Source organism: Galeopterus variegatus, unplaced genomic scaffold (assembly GCF_000696425.1).
Source record: "Galeopterus variegatus unplaced genomic scaffold, G_variegatus-3.0.2 Scaffold73, whole genome shotgun sequence".
NCBI classification, from domain to species: domain Eukaryota; kingdom Metazoa; phylum Chordata; class Mammalia; order Dermoptera; family Cynocephalidae; genus Galeopterus; species Galeopterus variegatus.
In genome coordinates this window covers 969,113-990,379 of record NW_007726184.1, presented here as the reverse complement: position 1 = coordinate 990,379, position 21,267 = coordinate 969,113, and the positions used below count along the sequence as shown (strand labels likewise).

Genomic DNA, 21,267 nt, shown 5'->3' with positions numbered 1-21,267 from the left:
TCGTACCCGAGTCGGGCAGCGGCGAGATCCGGACTGGAGCCACCGGACCGGGAGAGCCGAGCTCCGGGAGGCCGGGAGCAGAGGTGGGCGCGGAACCGAGCGGCCGCGATGACGGCGGGCGAGGCGGGGGCGGGGGCGAAGGCGAGCCCAGCCCGAGGAGGGGGACTGACGGCGCGGAAACCAGGACTGGATTCCAGAGAGAGGCGGAGCGCCAGAGAAGGAGAAAGCCTGGTGCGCTGGATCGGCAGGAAGAGAGGGGAGAGGGGTTCCCAGGCATCAGAGTTGGGCCCGCAGGATGAGAAGGGAGGGTCCGGTGGCTGCCAGAAGGAGGAGCGACGCCGCAGGCTGGCGGGGGACGGGGATCGGTGCTGGGACTTTAGCAGAGCACAGGATTCCCGAAGAAGTCGCTCCGGAGTCCCCCCGGCCGACCCCCTGGAGTTAGAGACCGGAGGGTCTCAGTGCAGACCACGCCTCCAAGGACAGGGCTCAGGCGACAGATTCAGGCTTCTATGGCAGGCAGCAGGGCACCTTCGCCTCTGCACTCCTTCCCGAGGGGCCGTCTTGCCTTTCCTTAAGGCACTTTAAAACTAATGGAGGAGTCAGGCCATACTGATAAAAAGGATCAAGAACAGCAGCCCAGATACGTAGTTCAAATCCACTGGGTTCAGTGAGCCGCCCTGGGGGAGGTCCCAGTTTCCAATGGATGGGGAAGCTCCCTGACTACAACTGCTTGAGAAGAGAGAATAGGTAAAGGGGTGGGTCAAGTGGCCCCGGCCAAGGAGGCTTTTGGTATTCTCAAAGGTTTTTAAAGGAGGAAATGGAAATAACAAGATATACCTAGCAGAGAGGAAAGTAAGGGGACATTTAGAGGTATGGGAAACTTGATAAAAACAAAGGCCCAAAGAGTATGATGGTGAATATTACAACCCCACAGTAGACAGAGCCCTGCATCAGCAAGCTCAGGAGCTCACACTCACTTACCCATGGACTGGGGCATAACTGGGGCTGGATATCTGGGCAGCCACTCCATGATTCTTTTAGGGGCTTAGGGCAGAAGAAAATTACTAGAGCAGTTGGGGCTCAGAAAAAGATCTGAGGCTCATGTATAATGCGGACATCCCATTCCCAGCCCCATCTAAGGCATGCAGGAAGCTTGCCCGCCCTTTCCTCCCTCTTCACATCCCTCAGGCTGCTGTTCCCTGTCCTGATTTCATTACCCTCAAAGCTGTTGCTGCTGGGCTCATCTCCCTAGACAACAGCACACAGCCTGAGGGAGTGGGTGTGGAGAACCGCAGCAGTTAGCTGGCCAGGCTTTGCCCCTAAATCTGCCTCTTATTGGGTCAGTTTCAGCCAAACCCACTTTCTCCAGCCTCTTGGAGGTCAGTCTGTACAACCAATCCATGGTATATGTGGAATTTAGAACTCACCACCTGCGCTATTTCCACCTGCCCCTGAAACACACAACTTCTGAAAAGTTCTATGTGCAATCATCATGCAAGGCACAGCAGGTGCAAGCAGGAGGGCCTGCGGTCCTAGCTCTGCCACTTCACTCACAGCTGTGTGATCTCGACCTGGGGACTTACCCTGTCAGAGCCTCAGACTACTGTAAAAAAAGGACCCAGTTTACCTTAATGGTTGTTGTGTGTAAAGGTGCAGGGTGTACACTCAGTTAAAGGTAGTTGGTGTCATAATTCCATGTAGCTCGTGTCTTAGCCTCCCAGGGAACATTTTCTCATGGCATGGGCCACCAGTGGCTGCTATCTGGGCTGGATCCCTTCCCGAGGCCTCATGTGAGCTCTGCTCCCCTACAGTTTGCACTTTGGTAAGGGCCAGGGAGCAAAAGCTGCTATGATTAGGAGCACTGGTTCTTAGAGCTAGTCTCCACAGGCCTCGCAGTGTGAGAGACTCAGCTATGCCAGCCTGTGCCAAGGCCTATCCACACAGGGCAAGGCAGGAGAAAGCAGTGGTACAGCCTCCACTCATGCATGAGCATCACAGCAGGTCCGGCAGGTGTCAGGGCTGAGTCAGTCCAGGTAACAAAGCCAACTGGGGAGCTGCCAACTGCCAATGGGAGTGACTACAGCCAGTCTCCCCAAGGAAAACACCAGCCAGCAGCTAACACGGAAGCTGGCCCAAGACTCCTGCTCAAGGTAATGAAGCAGTTGAAGAAGCAAAAGCAGCTGATGAAGGCAAAGGACTGGACTCCTACGAGAACACTGAAGAACCTGTCTCCACAACCACCCCATGCCCCCCCCCCGGCCCACTCACACATGCTCCCTCCTGCTGTCTGATTCACCTGTCAGGCCTAGGCCCTCCTCTCATAGGTGCCTTCATGAGGACAGGCTTGACAAAGATGTGACAAGGATGAGAAAAAAGACAAAAAGACTTTCTCATATACAAAGTGAGTAAAAACATCCCACAAGGATCTAGAAAAGGAAAGAAATAGTCACTGAGCACCTCATAAGCACCTGGGGTCTATGCTGGATGCCTTACATACGATACCTGGAAACTGAGAGACAGAGCCACCCCATGCCCCCCCCCGGCCCACTCACACATGCTCCCTCCTGCTGTCTGATTCACCTGTCAGGCCTAGGCCCTCCTCTCATAGGTGCCTTCATGAGGACAGGCTTGACAAAGATGTGACAAGGATGAGAAAAAAGACAAAAAGACTTTCTCATATACAAAGTGAGTAAAAACATCCCACAAGGATCTAGAAAAGGAAAGAAATAGTCACTGAGCACCTCATAAGCACCTGGGGTCTATGCTGGATGCCTTACATACGATACCTGGAAACTGAGAGACAGAGAGGTAAAGCAGCTTACTCCAAGACATGCAGCTAGTTAAGGGCACAGTGAGATCTAGACTTCCGACTCAGCCCAGTGCTCTCACCGTGCTCCCAACTCTCCTCCTCACAAACTCAAGACAGCAGCAGCTCTTAGGCACCCAAGGAGACAGCGATAAATGAAGCAGGTTTCAATCCAAACAATATTTCCCTAAGCACCTGTTAAGTGCTGGGCACTGGGTAAGGTTCCTTTGACCTAACATTCCTGTCCTCCAGGAACTCAAAGGTGGTAGATAGCCAAGGAGGAAGGGAGAGATGCCCCTCCCTAGTCAGCCCAGCAGGAAAGGAGGCTCAGTGTGGCAGGGCTAGCCTTTCCTCGTACTGATCCATTCTGTTCTTTGTCACTGCCCTCTTTCATCTTCAGAGCAGGAACAGAGAACAGGTCTAAAGAGAACTGTTGTAGGGCTGTGTGGGCCCCACAGGCGCTCCCTGGGTGAACACGAGATGAGGAAAGGCACAAGCACGGTCCTCTGGCTCTCAGCTTCACAACCACCACACACTGACTTTTCAGAAAAAGGGAAGCTCGCCGGCACTGCGACTGAGCAGGATGAGTCCGTGAAGGTTCAGCTCATCTGGAACCTGCAGCCTCAGAACTACTTCGACAGCTCTCTGAAGACAGACACTATATCTACCCCGATTCAGAGATCCTCTAATTCCTGGAGCCAGGCTGTGTGCCCTGAGCTGCCCAAGGATGTCTCATGAGATAAAGGAGAAGTCCCAGCCTCAGTGCCCCCAGGTGTCAGTCCCTGAACTAGGTGGTGGGGTTCCAGAGGCTAACAAAGAAACAAAATAAAAGTAAGTTCTTTCTTGGAAGGAGACAGACATATAAGCAATAAAGTACTATGAATGTTATGGCCAAATTTTACACAGGGTCCTGAAGAGGTGCAAAATAGGAGAGGCTCAGTAAAGGCTTCAAAGAGGACAGGACCTGAGAGCTGTTTGGAAGGATAAGCAGATGTTGCTTCACAGACAGGAGGTGGAGCTGTGTTAGGAGAGGTGAACAAAAGACCTACGGTGTGAAACAGCAGGCCCTTTGAGGGGTACAAACATGTGGCTCTGCTGGAGCATGACGTGTGAGCAGAACACCCAACAGAAGATGAGGCAGAGGAAACCGGCAGGGCAAGGTCACAGGGGACCTCCCACCACAGGCTGAACCTGGGCTGCATTCCGAGGAAACAGGGAGCTCTTGAAAGCAGAAATGTCACATGAACAGAATGGCATTTTAGAAAAATTGCTCTTGTAATGGAGATGACAGACTGGAGAGGACAGAAAACAGAAGCACAGACACTATTTTCTAGCTCTGGCAATACTGTAAGCTAAATAATAAAAAACAACTCTCAAGCTTATCAAAAAACAGTAATTAAAATATAACATTCTTTTAAATGCATAGTTAAGAGAGTAAGGGGAATTCTTGGGGCCATAAATGAAGAGGGATATAAAAACCAGAACAGGGCCAGCCCGATGGCGCACTGGATAGTGCCCCGCTTGGGAAGCGCGGCGGCGCTCCCGCCCGAGGGTTCGGATCCCACATACGGACCGGTTCCCGCTCACTGGCTGAGCGAGGCGCGGGAGCAACGCCAAGGGTTGCAATCCCGTTGCCGGTCCCCGGTCCGGTACGGGGGCAACACTGAGGGTTGCGATCCGTTGCCGGACACGGAAAAAGACAAAAAAAAAAACCAGAACAGTAAGTGAAATAAATGATGTTGTGTGTGCCTTCAGATATGCAGTCAATCACAGTAAGCCACACTGTCTAATATGGTGGGACTTGCCACTTGTGGCTATCTAAATTTGAATTTATTTTAATTGCTATTAAGTAAAATTAAATTAAAATTTAAAATTCAATTCCTAAGTCTCACTAGCCACATATCAAGTGCCCATAGCCCCATGTAACCAATGGCTACCATATGAGCTCAGATACAGAACATTTCCATCACTGTGGCAAGTTCTAGTGGACAGTGCTGATGGGGACTTGGATAATAGCCAAGCAGAGACAGGACATGACATTAGACCCATCTGAAGCAAAAAGACTGAGCTCAGCTTCCTGCATAGAACCACAACCCTCAGTGAAAGGGTAGACTAGAAAGACAAATCTACCACCAATACAAGGAAAACACAGAGATGTGAATGAGCACTGGCCTAGGCTTACAGTGAAAGAAAAATCTCCCCTGCGACTTCATAACCATGCCTCAGTACCACACACAGACTTGGGATCTGAACAATGTCATGCTGAGAAATTAACATAAATGTTGGTCACAGGCTGGTAACAACCATGGGTTGCCTAGCAAAAGCAAACATAATCAGTTCTGGAGGACACAGCTTCAATCCAGGCTTTATGGTATTCCACCAATAAAAGTGAGTTTATAATCCCAAATTACAAACCACACAAGGAAATAACCCATCATGAATAAAAAGTCAGGAGATGGAAAACATAGCAAGATTAGACCTCCAAGAACTTCAGATAATGAAGGCTTATAATACCAATAGGTTTACCATAATTAAAAACATAAAAAAGAATAAAGTACTATCAAATAGAATAATATAGAAAAAGAAAAGAATAAGGCAGGAAAAAGTACTTCCAGATGGCCATGTGTGGATCTCTGTGAATTTTGCCCCAGCAAAACAACTGTAACTGGTAGGTACTATAAAAAAAAAAACAACCACCACTTAAGGTTTCTGAAAATTGTTCTATGGCATACAGCAAATGGGAAAACATTTACTCAAGTAAATCTACTGAATCTCAGTAAGAAATGTGAATCTGTGCCATTTGAGCTACAACCCCACCCCACCCCCACCCCCAGCTCCATATGACAGAAGCTCTCCTCCAGATGGGTTTGGCCAAGACGAAGGGGCTCCCTCCCCCAGCTCTCAGTTTAGAACAACAGTTTCTCCCCAGAAGGGGCTGGCTACCGGCATTTCTCATTCCCCACCCCCCAGCTTCATGTTGCAGAAACTCTTCCAAGCAAGCACAGATGAGAGGTCTGACGCTCCCTCTCTCTACCCAGATCCTACTTGTAGACTGGAAGCGCTAACCCAGGCATGGCAGGCCAGATCACTTTATCCAAGTTCACTTATAGAACGGAGGCTCCACGCAGGGAAAGGCAAGCTGAGAAGACCAAGAGCTGCCATCCCTTCCTCCCACCCCTTCCCACTCACAGATAAGGTGTATCATTCCAAGAGAGGCAGGCCACGGTACTCAGCTCCAGAGCAATGGCACAGAGTTTCTGTCCAGGAGCAGAGACACGTGTACAAACGGAGAGCTCTGCAGTTCAACCTAAGGGGACTGACTTTATTTGGAATAGAGTGTGGGGAGATTCAAACCTAGGGCACTGTTAAAAACAACAGAGATCTTCATGGTGAGGAATTTAGAGGAGGCTGGTAGCTTTAGGATGGCATCAAGTAACACAGAAGACCAGCTAGAGGTTTTAACAGAGAGAACCAAGGAAAGAGACAGCTAAAAAGAGCCCTTCTGGGGTCACAGCAAACCTCAAAGACTGGTGTCAAGAACCTTCCCTACAAAGGGACCCAATTTTACTGGATCAGACTATAGAGCAATTTACGCCCCAGGACATTGTCAAAAAAAAAAAAAAAAGCAATTAGTGGAGGCTAACAGCTGGGTGTGAGACCAATAAAAGTAGACCAGCTAGAAGCTTAACAAGGAGATCAGGGAAAGAGACAGTCAAAAAACCTGCTGAAACCACAGTCATCCCCGTGGGGAAGGGAGACAGTGCACATCCAAGGCTACATCTTTTGAGGAATGGCATCAGAGGCTTCACACCACAGGGGAAATAGACTTCATTCAAGTCATTTGGTGATGTTACTAAACAAACACCAATAACAAAATATTCCAGGGTGTAGGGGTAAGGGATGGGGATCATGATTAGTTTCCAGAGTTGCTACAATGTATTGCTAAATGTCCAGCTTTCAACAAAAAATTGAGACATGCAAAGACATAGGAAAGTGTGACCCATACACAGGGGAAAAAAGCAGGCAACAGTAACTGCCTTTGAGGGGTCCAGATGTTGGACCAAAGACTTCAAAGCAGCCATTATAAATATGTACAAATTAAAGGAAACCATGCTTAATGAATTAAATATGATGGCAATGTCTCCTCAAACAGAGAATATCAAAAAATAGAAATTTTAGTAATAAAAAAAGAACCAATTGAAAATTCTAGAGTTGAAAAGTACAATAGCCAAAATGAAAAATTCATGAGAGGAACTTGACAATAGAACTGAACTGGCAGAAGAAAGAATCAACAATCTTAAAGATAGACTAATAGAGATGAAACCGTCTGAAGAGCAGAGAGAAAATAAAATGGGAAAGAGAATGAATAGGGCCTCAGAGAAATATGGGCTGCCACTAATGACATCAACACATGCAGGATGAGAGCCCACGAAGGAAAGGAGAGAGAGAAAGCAGCGGGAAAAATACTCAGAGAAATAATGTCTGAAGCTGGCTATTTAGCTCACTTGGTTAGAGCGTGGTGCTGATAACATCAAGGTCAAGGATTCAGATCCCCTTACTGGCCAGCTGCAAAAAAGAAAAAAGAAATAATGTCTGAAAACTTCCCAAATTTGATGAAAAATGTTAATCCACACATCCAAGAAGCTCAACAAACTCCAGGTAGAATAAATCACAGAGATCTACATACCCAGAAACATCATAGTTAAAATGCTGAATGCTAAAGACAAAGAGAAAATCTTGAAAGCAGCAAGAGAAAAATGACACCACATACAAGGGAACCCCAATAAGATTAACAGTAAACTTGTCTTCAGAAAGAGTGGAGGCTAGAAGACAGTGAGATAACATATTCAAAGTGCTGACACAAAAAAGTGAACAAGCATCTTATGTCCAGAAAAACTATCTTTCAAAAGTGAAGGTGGCCAGTTAGCACTCTTGATTAGAGCATGGTGTTGGTAACACCAATGTCAAGGATCCTCATGTTGGCCACCAAAAAAAAAAAAAAAGGTGAAATAAAGATATTTCTATACAAACAAAACCTGAGAGAACCCATTACTAGTACACCAGCCTTATAGGAAATAAAATACCAAAAGGAGTTCTTCAGGCTAAAAGCAAATGACACAAGACAGTGATTCAAATCTACAAAAGACCAAAACAAAACAAAAACAAAGTACCAGTAAAGATAATTATGTAAGTAATTGTAAAAGACAGTGTAATTATATATTTCTTCTCCTTTCTTTATTTAAAAAGCAATTGCATAAACAATATTAAAATTGTATTGTTGAGCCTTTAACATACACAAATGTAATATATTTGACAATAACAGCACAAAGAAGGTGGGTGAGAGCAAAGCTGTATTGAAGCAAGGAAATGACACCAGATGGTAAATCAAATACACAGAAAAAAATGAAGAGAACCAGAAATGGTAAATATATATATATATATGAGAGAGATTCAGTATATGTTATACATATGTCGTGTATAATGATTATAGCTCAAAAAAGGGAAGAAATAGAGCTATATAGAAATAAAGTTTTATATCTAACTGGAATTAAGTTGGTATAACTCTGAAGTAGATTCTGATAAACTAATATGTATAAGCCCTAAAGCAACTAGTGGATTGAATTATGTCCCGCACAAAATCCCTGAAGCTTGAATTGTGTCCCCCAAGTTTTATGTATTAGAAACTTGGTCCTCACAGTGACTGTTAAGAGGGTGGGAAATCCTATTATGGTAATTGAAAGGGGGAGCCTGGAAGAGGTGGTAAGATTGTAGGACCGTGCTGTAGTGAATGGATTAAAAATGGTGGTCAGGGGCATGGTTCTGAGGGCTTTAAAAGAAGAAAGAAGATGGGCCGGCCCGGTGGCGCACTCAGTAGAGTGCGGCGCTTGGGAGCGCGGCGGCGCTCCCGCTGAGGGTTCGGATCCTATATAGAGACCGGTCCGCTTACTGGTTGAGCACAGTGCAGGCGCGACACCAAGGGTTGCGATCCCGTTACCGGTCACGAAAAAAGACAAAATGGAAAAAAAAAAAAGAAAGAAGAGAGTCTGTCTCTCTCTCTCTGCTGTCTCTGCTTCCACCATCTTGCAATGTGAGACCCCAGGTCACTGTCGTCACCACCAAATGGACTTGGGACTTCCCAGCCTCAGAAACTGTAAGCAATAAATTTCATTTTTTTATAAATCACCCAGTTTCAGGTATTTTGTTATAAGCAACAGAAACGGACTAATACAGCAACCATTAAGAAATAACTCTAAATATAGTTTAAAAATCATGAAAGGAATTAAAATGCTACAATATGAAAATTCACCTAATACAAAAAAGAAAAAGATCAAAAAAATAACTTCAATCTTCAATCCCACCTGAGGTGTCAAAAAAAAAAAAAAAAAAAAACAAAGCCAAACAACAACCTCAGATTTTAAGTACACAGTTATTGAAAAAAATGCAATAGATAAGTTAAACAACAAATTTGACACAACTGAAGAGAGTTAATAAATTTAATATATATCTTAAGACATTCTGTAGAATGTATACAGAGAACAAGAGATTGAAAATATATAAAAGCAAGACAAAAGACATATAGATTGGGAAGATCCAAAATATGTCTAATAGAAGTTCCAGAAGGAGAAAGTGAAAAGAATAGGGAAAAGACAATAAAGAAGTTTTGGCTGAGAATTTCCCAAAATTGGTGAAAGAACTTCAATCCACAGATTGAGGAATCATGATGATTCCTAAACAGGATAAATAAAAATAAATATGCTCCTAGATGTTTGAAATGAACCTGTAGAACATTTTGACAAGAAAAAGGTCATAAGAGAGACTAGACAGTAAAAACCAAATCACGGGCCGGCCTGTGGCTCACTCGGGAGAGTGCGGTGCTGATAACACCAAGGCCATGGGTTCGGATCCCATATAGGGATGGCTGGTTTGCTCACTGGCTGAGCATGGTGCTGACAACACCAAGTCGAGGGTTAAGATCCCCTTACCGGTCATCTTTAAAAAAAAAAAAAAAAAATCACATACAAAGAACAACAATTAGATTGACAGCAGACTTCTCATCAGAAATAATAGAAGACAGAACACAATGGGTAGTGAAAATAAAACTAAATAATCAGTAATCACAATAAATGTCCTATTAAATGACAGAGATAATCAGATTGAATTTTTTAAAATGTTCAGTTATATTTTATAAGAAATATACCTAAAACAGAAAGACGATGAAAGATTTAAAGTAAAAGGCTGAAAAAATATACAAATACATATTTAATGCCTTTATATAAATAAACCAGGTAAAATTCAACTAAAAGAAAGTGAGTCTGGCTATATTAAAATTGGAAAAAATAAACTGTATGCTCAAGAATATTCTTAGAGATAAAGAATTTCACCATATTATGATATTAAAGACAGTATAGCACAGTTATTAAGGGCACATACTCTAGCGCCAGACTACCTGGGTTCAAATCCTAACTGCACCATTTAGAAGATGGGCAAGTTACTTAACCTCTTTTTCCTTGATTCTCCCATTGGCAAAATGGGGACAATAATAATACCTACTTCATAGAGTTGTTATAAGGAGTTAATATATAAAAAATGAATATAATATATAAATTAATGAATTTAATATATAAAAATGCATAAATGAATATATAAAATATATGAAAAATGAGTAAATGAATTAATATATAAAGGGCTCAGCACATAGTGCTATATAAGTATTTGCTGGTATAAGAGGACCAAGTTCCAGAAAGACATCATAATTCTGAATTTTTACGTACTCAATAACATACCTCCAAAATACACAAAGCAAAAATAGATAATATTTATAAGACATTGGCAACTAATAACAACAGTGGGGAATACAAACATATCTCTCAGTAACTAATAGATCAAACAGATAAAACATTGGTAAAGATATATACGAATTAAACCACATCATTAATAAGCTTAATCTAGTGGCTGAATTTAGAACTCTGTACTCCCAAAATTAGATTATTTACCAATACATGTGCAACATTTCCAAATCTGACCATGTGCAGATCACATCCCTTGACCACACAGCAATTAGATTTGAATATAGTAACAAAAAGGTAACCAACCACCTCCCACATATCTGAAATTTCAAAAACATACTTTCAAATGACTTATCCAAAAATTAGAAAATACTTAGAACTAAATGATCAAACTACTTGTCTAAAAGGATGGGACACAGTCAAAGCAGAAGAGGAAAAATTATAGCCTTAAATGTTGATGTTATAAAATCAGCAAGTCTATAATAAGCTACACATCCAACTTAATAAGTTGGAGAAAGAACAGAGTAAGTGAAATGAAAACATAAAGGAAATATTAAAGAACAGAAATAATAAAAACTGATATTTAAACACAAATATTTGGCATGATTTCTTAAGAAAAAGGAAAAAGCACAAACAAGCAATATTAGGAATAAAAATGTAATCTAATTATAGAAACAGTATAGATTTTCTTAAACGATAAAATATTATGAACAATGTTACAACAATGTATTTGAAAACTTACAGAAAATGGAAAATTCCCTAGAAAATATGATTTTCCTAAACTGTCAGAAGTAGAAAAATCTGAATATACATTTAATTATTTAAGAAATTGAATTAGTAATTAAAATTCTCTCCACACATTTACCAGACCCAGATCATTTTGTGTTTTCCACTGATATTCAAGAATGGATAGTTCCATCTTAAACTGTTTCAGATAATAGAAAAAGACAGACTGGGCTGCCATTTATTTCACAAGGGTAACATAATCAACACCAAAACCAGATGAAGACAGGAGAAAAAAGTCAAAATATATTGGCTGCTATGTTTATATTTATGTCCACCCCAAATCCATATGATGAAACCTAATCCCCATTGTGATAGTATTTGGAGGTAGGGCCTTTGGGAGGTGATGTTAGGTCTGAGGGAGGGCCCTCATGAATGGAATTGTGACTTTACAAAAGAGACGCCCGAGCGATCCCTTGCCCTTTTCACCATGTGAGGACACAGCAAGAAGATGGCCATCTATAAAGCAGGAGTGGCCCTCACCAGACACCGAATCTGCCAGCTCCTTGATCTTATATATATATATAAAATACATATATTTTGACTTAATAAAGTTTTATTTTTCCAAACGTACAGTTGGTTGGACCTGTTCATGCATCTTCACCAGCAGCTGGGGCATCTTCACCCTTGGTATTCCTGGTATAAATTACTTGAGCTCTGTGCTTTGAAACCAATTTGATAAGTCCTTTACTAAAGAGCTCCTGAAGGGCCACCCTGGCCAGGGAACCATGAACCTTCAGTCTCTCAGAGACCACAGCCGGGGTTATAAGTTTATAGTTGGGAATTTCCTTACAGAGTTTGTCATACATAACTTTGTCAAACAAGACTAGGTTACTGAGCTTATCCCAAACTTTGCCTTTGGACCACTTCTTTCTGGCGTTGCCCCCAGATTTGTTCACTGGATCTTTGTTTCTGGGCCGACTTTCCAGCATCTTTCTTCTTCTTTTCATCCTTGGGTGGCATCGTGAAGCTCAGAGAGCAGCGGCTGTGCTCAAAGTGGGGAACAGCCTGGGGCTGCCCTGAAAATGGGGGACAGCACCAGGTGTGGGGGTGGTAGAGCTTATATATGTATGTTGGCACCAAGAGCTGGGTGATACCATCAAGGAGGGTCATTATGCTAATGTGGATCAGGGTGGAGAACTGCCTCCTTGCCTAAGCAAAAGGGGTTTCTATTTAAGTCAGGAGGCTTTTCCTAAAAGGAAGGTGGCAGGGGGAGGAGGTGGGCGGTGCCATTTTGTACTTCGGCTTGTCTAAAGTGACGCTGGTTATGTTGCAGATCTATTACCACCCAGTCTATGGCATTCTGTTACAGCAGCTTGGATGGACTAAGAAATTGGTACCAAAAAGCAGGGGGTGCTGTAACAAATACGTAAAATTACAGAAGCAGCTTTGGAACTGGTAATAGCTAGAGGCTGGAAGAGTTTTGAGATGCACACTAGAAATGTGGGTGTTCAGGCTGATTCCCATGAGGGCTCAGAAAGAAAAGATAAGAGCTGTAGAAAAACCTCAATCTTCTTAGAGAATACCTGAGTACTTTTGAACAGAATGTTGATAGAAACATAGACAGTAAAGGTCATTCTGATGAGGTCCCAGATGGAAATAGGAAACATGTTATTGAATACTGGAGGGAATGCCATCCTTGTTATAAAGTGGTGAGGAACTCTTAATTCTGTTCATGGTCTAATGTTTTACGGAAGGTAGAATTTGCAAGCAATGAAATTGGGTATTTGAATGAGGAAATCTCTAAGCAAAGTGTTGAAGAAGTGGCCTGGCTCTTCTTGACTGCCAATAGTAAAATATGACTAGAGAGAAATGATTTAAAGACAAAATTGGTGGGGTATTTTAGGTTTTTTTTTTAAAAGATGGCTGGTAAGGGAATCTTAACCCTTGACTTGGTGTTGTCAGCACCACCCTCTCCCAAGTGAGCTAACTGGCCATCCCTATATAGGGATCCAAACCTGTGGCCTTGGTGTTATCAGCACCACACTCTCCTAAGTGAGCCACGGGCCAGCGCTTAAAGACAAAATTGTTAAGCAAAAAGGAACAAGAACTTAAAGATTTGGAAAATTATCAGCCTATCTGTTAGGCTCAGCAAGACAGTGAAAAAGGAGAGAGAGACTCAAGCCAGGCACCATTTCAGTCAAGAAGATTTATTCCACAAGCGTGGAGGGGAGACCAAATCAGATCAGATCATTTCCTGCCCCCATACAGACTAAAAATGTTTTATAAGGATTGAATTAGAGGAATGGCATTGGGTGCTCATTTTTGCATAAGAATCTGTTTTGCATAAATTCCGGTTTTTCTTGGAAAGCAAGGGGGAAGAGGGTGGACAGTTGATTAACATTGCTGTGCTGATGCTGGCCATGAGGCCTAATACTATCCATATTAGTAAGAATGAAGGCTGGCTGACTAACTCAGTTAGTTAGAGCTCAGCCTTGTAACACCGAGGTCAAGGGTTTGGATCCCCATACTGGCTAGCCACAAAATAAATAAATAAATGAATAAATAAAAAGAATGAAAATGTCTGAGAGAGAACACCAAGGTGTGGCCAAGCTCCTTTGATAAAGAGATTGGTATGTATCAGCCATCTCCATAGAAGCCAGGAGCTATTCTCCAAGACAATGCAAGAATGACCCTGAAGGCAATTCAGAAATCATCAGAGCTGCCACTCCCATCACAGGCCCGGACATGCAAACACCCAGAGCAGGTCAAATTAAAAGGGGATATGGGTGGGGGTACCACCTCTACGGTTCAGGCAGGCCAAGAAGCAGGTCCTCACCAGACACCAAATCTGCTGGTGCCTTGATCTTGGACTTCCAGTCTCCAGAACTGGGAGAAATAATTTTCTATTTTTATAAGCCACCCAGTCTATGGTATTCTGTTATAACAGCCCAAGAGCACCAAGACATAGACCAATCTCATTTAGGAACACAGACCAAGAGCTCCTAAACAAAATACTAGCTAGTAGCAGCCAGCAATATGCAACACGCAACATGGCCTGTTTGGTTTTATCACAGGAACACAAGGAAGAGTTAAAAATGAAAAAAAAAAAAATCTATTAATGTAGCTTACCATATTATCAGATTAAAAGAGAAAAACATTTATGATCAACTCAGTAAATACTGAGCTAGTTGTCAGAAAAACAACATTCAATATCTACTCATGAATTTATCCTTTTTTGTCTGTTTTTTTTTTTTTTACTGACCAGTAACGGGATCGCAACCCTCAGTGTCACGCCTGTACCGGGGACTGGCAACGGCATCGCAACCGTCGGTGTTGCGCCCACACCGCGCTCAGCCAGTGAGCAGGAACCGGTCTCCACATGGGATCCGAACCCTCGGCGGGAGCGCCGCCATGCTCCCAAGCGGCACTCTCTCCAGTGCGCCACCAGGCCGGCCCTCTATTCATGAATTTAAACAAAAACTTAGCAACAGACAATTTCTTTATCCTAGTAATATGGCAACAGAGATGGATGAGATGCTGTCCAACCCCATTTCCTCTTCCTAGGCACAGAGAAAGACCTCATTTCCCATCCTGTTTGTGGTTACTACCTAGTCTGGCCACAAACCCCTACAGCCATCCATTCTCTCTTCCACAGAGACCTTGGAAGACATGTGTTGAAGATGACAGCATCACCAGATGAAAGGCGCTTAGACCAAGGCACCACTCGAAGGGGAAAGGCCAAGAACAGCCAGCTGGCCCCCATTAGACTATGAAATGAGCAAGAATGTGAAAGAAAGTGAGCCCAGATGCCGGGTACCCTTCAAGCTTTATTAAAGAAATCTGCCGGGCTGTACTCAAAATGGAGGACAGCCCGGGGTTGCCCTGAAAATGGGGACAGCACCAGGTGTGGGGGTGGTAGAACTTATATTGGTATGTTGGTGCCAAGGGCTGGCTGATACCATCAAGGAGGGTCATTATGCTAATGTGAATCAGGGTGGAGAACTGCGTCCTTGCAGAAGCAAAAAGGGTTTCTGTTTAAGTCAGGAGGCTTCTCGTAAAGGGAAGGGGGGAGGGGAGGAGGTGGGCGGCACCATTTTGTACTCGGCTTGTCTAAAGTGGTGCTGGTTATGTTGCAGATCTATTAGAATGTTTATTTTGTTGAGCCACATTTTCATATATGCGTGGGTGTTTCTGGGTGTGCTGTTTTGTCCCATTGGTTTGTGTCTCTCTCTCTGCCAATAGAACACTGTCTTTATTGTAACAGGGCACAAATGTCTGATATCTGCAAAGGCAAGTACAAGGTCAAGACAATGACCAGGGGCCAGCCCGTGGCTCACTTGAGAGAGTGTGGTGCTGATAACACCAAGGCCCCGGGTTCGGATCCCATATAGGGATGGCCGGTTGCTCACTGGGTGAGCGTGGTGCTGACAACACCAAGTCAAGGGTTAAGATCCCCTTACCGGTCATCTTTAAAAAAAAAAAAGAAAATGACCAACACCTCCAAGAAGAAGGCAGTTTCTCATTTGCTGTCCCTGGGCTGAGTAGGTGCTCAACAGCCACTTGTGAAGCTAAAAGAGGAAGTTAGAAAGACCAAAGGAAGAAGCAGACAAGGGAAAAAGGAACACACACACCCCCTCTCCAAAGAGAGGGTCGCAGGAATGCTAAGGCTGCTCGGGTAGTGCTGTAAAGCCAGAAGGCTCAAGTCAGAGTGGCAGGAGGTAGGGAAAGAGTTTCAAGCCAGACTCCCATTCTCTCCCTCCCCCCAAAAGAGAAAATGACACAAGGCTTTGGATCTGAGCAGGAGGAACCTTGAAGCAAAAGCCGAGGCTTTGTCACTTCCCAGTTCACACCCCTAGACAATCTTCCCACCTCCAGCCCTCGAAAAAGCTGCCAAGAGCCCCAGGCAGAAAAACAGGAGTGCCAGCATGGCCCACCTCAGCAGTGATGAAGCACTGGGAAGTGACAGGATGATGTTAAAGAAAACACTATTATAGCTGAGATATTTTAAAATTCCGCCCTCGAGGCACCATCCGGTTTCTACAGCAACCCCAGCTCTGCAGGGTGTCCTGATTACCAACATGCTCACTGCACCTGCCTCGCTGGCCGAGAGGAGGCGTATTCAGGAGCTCAGAAGCTGCTGCCACCAAGGGGAACACAGAGGAAGTGCCCCAGTGTTCTGATTTCACAGTAATATCTAGAGACCCAAGTGAATATATCTGTTCAATGTGAACACCTGATGGCAGTTTTGTCCCAGACTAATAATTTTATTAAAAATATGGGCTTACATCCTATTCAAATGGGCTAACAAAGTCGTCTTTTTTATTCATTTGGCTCCTTCAAAACACAAAAAGGTAACATTCTCATTCAGTTTGGGACTGAGCAAATGAAGGCAGCTGGTTGTGTGTTTTGGTTCCATGGCTTAGACAAAGCCCCTATGGGATAAGGATGGAATTGGAGCACAGTGGCTGGCCCTGCCCTCTCACAGACATTTGCATAAGAAATGTCACAGCACATATGGTCTTCTGCACCCAGCCTGGAACAGCTTGTGACATCTTTAGGAAACCCAAACAAGTAAGAAAGGGGGAGAAATGGACACAGAGCCAAAATGACAGCTAGCCAAAGGGACAGAGCCAGAGGCAGACAGACACACAGATGCTGTCACTCTGTCACTTTGGTGCTAAGGATTCCTGACTCTGGAAAGATTCCTCCCCACATAGCCACCCTTAGCTTATTTTCCAGCCGTCATTCCACTTGGTGAGCTCAATCTATCTGGCCCAAGGAGAGTTCCCCTGGGCTTTATCCACAACAGCAGTTGTTCTAGCACACAAAGCACTGCTTGGAGGAAAGGTAGAGGGCTAGCTAAGGGGTAGGAGGACCTCTGGAGAAGCATCCTTGGGAAAACACTGACATCAGAGTTAGGAGACCGACATCAAGGCCCAACCCCTCCAGTTAGTGTAACTGACACATCATGACTACAAGGTGAATTCCACAAGGGCAGGTGTTGCTGCCAATGCCTGGTCACTGCTATGAATGGTGCTTTGCACCTAGTAGGACTTTAATGTTTGTAAAATTAAAGAGCAAATGGCCTCTGCCTTTGTGCCCTCACTTACAAAAATGGGACAGATAAGAATTGTCTCTCTCCATGAGGGGCTTTGTGGGACTCTAACAAAGTATGAACGAATGATGCTTGTTTTAAACAACTGTGGTTGGGGCTGGCCAGTTAGCTCAGCTGGTCAGAGTGTAGTGTTATGACACAAAGGTCAAGGGATCAGATCACCCTACTGGCAAGTCACCAAAAAATAAACAAATAAATAAATAAAATGTGTTGGAACACGTTAAATGCTGTGCAAATGTAAGCCAGCCAGATTGTTACCCACCCTAGCAGCTATTAGACAGGGAGCTCCAGAAGTCCAGGACTTGACCCACTCCCTCAGAGACCTTTAAGAAATAATCATAGTCAAGGGCCTTCTGGGTACCAGGTACCGTAGTCGGCACTGCTAGGCGCCTGCCCAACATCCATTCTACTATCCTTCCTTACAAACAGAACCCCAATTTTATCTGAGCAACAATGTGCTCTGTTCCTGCCTCCTTGAAGCTGGTGGTACCTGTGGGACCCCGCTGTAGTCAACCAGATAGAACTGGAAGTCATAGGGGCCTCTGGGAAAGCTCCTTAAAGGGAAGCACGCTCCACCTGCCTTGCTCTTTTGCCTTTTCTCCTTCCTCCTTGGAATGTGGATGAGGCTTGAGTATAATACAAACACCACACACATAGGATGGCAGGGAGAGGACACCCCAAGCCGCTTCCCCAGCCCTGAAATGCCTGCCTCTGAACTTCCTATTGCTCAAATAACCTCCTGGGTCAAGTCACTGAACATAATCCTAAATCATTCAATACTATCCTTAAAATACCTCGTTTCTCATAAAATCCTACAAAATAGATATTGCCAATGCCAGTTTTACACGTGAGAACATGGAAGCTTGGGGACGTGAAGGAAGTTGCACAAGGCCATGTAGCTAGAAAGCTGCAGAGCTGAGACTCAATTCCCAGACCTACCGTCTCTCATTTTTGCCATACTCCCCAAGGAAGAAGAAAGGCAGGTTTGTCTGTAAGGACCCCATAGGAGAACTTACAGGGTCTGCAGGGGCCATCTAACCAACACGCATCTACTGACTCCTGACAAGTGTGCCAGGCATGCAGGTGTGGGGGACACAAGTGAGTCACCATGGACACAGCCCACGGAGCTTATACTGTAGTAGAAGACAGAGTAAGCAAGTATATATAGGCCATGGAATGATAAGTAATATGAACAAATTAAGCAGGATAAAGGGGATAGAGGGTGCTACTTTTTATAGGAAGTCAAAGAAGTCTCTGAGGTGATGGAAAAGACCTTTAAGAAGTGATAGAAAAAAAGGAAGGGGTGGAGCGAGCCCCGTGACTGCTGGAAGTGGGGCCGAGGCCCGGGCAGAAGTGCATGTGGGCTGGCAGGAGCTGGTGTGGCTGGCATGAGGTGGCTGATAGGAACAGCAGGTGAGGTCCAAAAGGTAGGGCTGCAGCAGGATGCAGAGGCATTTGTGCTGTGCTAAATTGTGGCTTTTCCTCTGAGTGATGGGAAGTCACAGGAGGGTTTTGATTACAGATCAAGTTTATAATCTGAGATTATATTTATATAATTTATATATATATACATTTATTTATTTATTTATTTATATAATTTATTATACTTATGGGCCACTGAGCCTAGACAGGGAGGCCAGGTGTGAGGCTACTGTGAGGACCCAGGTGGAAGAGGCTGGGCGTGCACCGGGCAGTGCGTGGGAGGCACTCTGCAGGAGAGCTGACGTGGGGAACGACAGAAGGAAGACAAGCACGACCCCAAGCCTGAGGACTAGACAGTGGGAAGGAAGGAGCTGTCGCCTGAGGCAGGGGAGCCTGCAGGAGGGATAGATGTCACTCGGGGGCTGGGGGCATGGGATCGGGTGTGTGTGGTGTCAGACATGGGTAAGTGCCGTCTGTCACTCCCTCCTTCACAAAGCATGTTCTTCCTTTGACTTCCAGGCCACCAGCTCCAATTCTCCTCTCTCACCAGCCGTTCTCTCTCAATCTTCTTTGCTCCCTCACCTCTGAACAAGTCTGCAGTGTCCAAAGTCAGAAACAGCCAAGAGTGTTTTAGAAAGAGGGGAGGGGATACTCAGCTGTATCAAATGCAGCAACTGCTGGAGTAAGATGAGGATGAGAAACGACCAGGTGACGTGCAGATGATGAGGTCACGGTGACACAGAGAAGTGGAACTGATTACTCCTCAAGGAAGGAATATAAGAAAAAACATGTGCTTTCTGTAATCACCGTAGGAATAGCTCCTTCATTTAGAACAAACCATAAACAACAGCCTTTTTCTTTCCCACACCAGGAAGTTGCTAAGTATATGCTTAAACTGGGCACAACCCATTCCTAGACAGACTCAGGCTTCACAGCCCAGACTGGCTGTGGGTTTAGGGGTAGGAGGAAGGACAGACGCAGGAAAGGAGACGTCAGCACCTTCTGGAGTGAAATGCACCATCTCCCTGCCCCGGGTCATCCACACACTCATCACTATCCACTCCAACAGGACTTTTAGTACATTCCAGACAGGGCTTCACAATGGACAACATAAGGAATATTTATTATGGTTATTTTAATTAAAAAAAATAAGCTCCAAAGTCTCTGGGCAGTAAACTAGAACACGTGGAAAGCACGGGTATTAGTCACACACCTGGCTGACATGCAGCACACTTCCTTCAAGGGACAGAAGCTTTGCAGAAACTTGCACTCTATTCCACACTGCCTCCCTCTTTTCACAAATCCCTACTGAAATAAAGGGTAAACTGAGGCACACAGGTAAAGGGACTGGCCTGAGGTCAGACTGCCGGGACAGGCATATAGGAACTGGGCCCAGAAAATCTCGATAGTTTCACATGAAGTGCTACTCAGAGTACATTTCTGTGGCTACTGCCCTGTATGAGAAAAAGCCATGTCTTCTGCCAAGTGACAAGAGATGTCACACCGCTTGGCAGCAGGAAGACAGAGGCAAGGAAACCAGGCCCTGACCTGATGCCCAGCAAACAGGCCCACCCTAGCTCCATTCACTCACCACCCTCCCTACAAAGCCCAGCCCTCCTCGCGGAAAACCAGCTGCACAGCCTCGTTCACATCATTCACAACGTGGGACGCCTTCATGAGCCCGGGATGGAAGCGGAAGTCCCGATGCCCATGGAATGGAGGCTCCCAGCCCCGCTGTGCAGGCTCAGGGGGGCTGTACACACCGGTGCACACCAGGATGGAGACACAGCTACAGGCTGCTGAGCGCCGCTGCTGCTGTAGGCCACCAGCCCCCAGTTCCTTTGCCCCATCACGCTTGGCCATCTGCAGGTACTGGTGGAACAAGTTGGCTCCGTAGACATCAGACATAGGGTTATCACTGGCAGAGGCAGCCATCCCGGAAAAGGAAAGAGGAGAAAACCCAAGTTTAGTGTTGCGAAGCAAGGAGAATGGAGAACATTATGGAAGGTGAAGCTGTGAATTAGACATAGGGAAACAAGAGGGGTTAGAGCAGGTAAGGGGAAGGGTAGGCAGTGTGAAACGGAGAGGAAGCAGAGCAGAGCTCACCCCACGGCATAGAGCTTCTGGATGGGGGCGGCCCAGCCCCGCCTCTCTGCTTGCTGCCTGATCAGCTCCTCCGCATACTGGTAAGTAAGGATGCTGGGCTTGCCCATCAGGCCCTCGTATCTCAGTTCACTGCCCGTCACTTTCTGGTAAATGGTTTCCAGGCACAGCAGAAAGGTGCCGTGGCCAAACCTGCCAGAGAAGAGAGCTCAGCTGCTCAGCCGTCCCCTTCTCCAGGCTCTTCCAGGCCACCTGCCGTTCTCTAAGCAGTGCTCATGTATTTTTTTTTTTTTTTTTTTTTTTTCTTT

The 21,267-nt window shown here is 44.9% G+C and overlaps 1 protein-coding gene across 1 annotated transcript in view; it reads right to left on the bottom strand.

Moving 5' to 3' along the window:
* Positions 1-19,951: 19,951 nt before the first annotated feature.
* CECR5 (cat eye syndrome chromosome region, candidate 5) overlaps positions 19,952-21,267 on the bottom strand; it is a 20,836-nt gene continuing 19,520 nt past the window's right edge. The window contains exons 9-10 of the mRNA XM_008578315.1: positions 20,963-21,151; positions 19,952-20,774 (exon numbers count right to left, since the gene is read on the bottom strand). Of these exons, the coding sequence (XP_008576537.1) occupies positions 20,456-20,774; positions 20,963-21,151 (508 nt within the window). The 3' untranslated portion in view covers positions 19,952-20,455. The remainder of the gene's footprint in view (positions 20,775-20,962; positions 21,152-21,267) is intronic.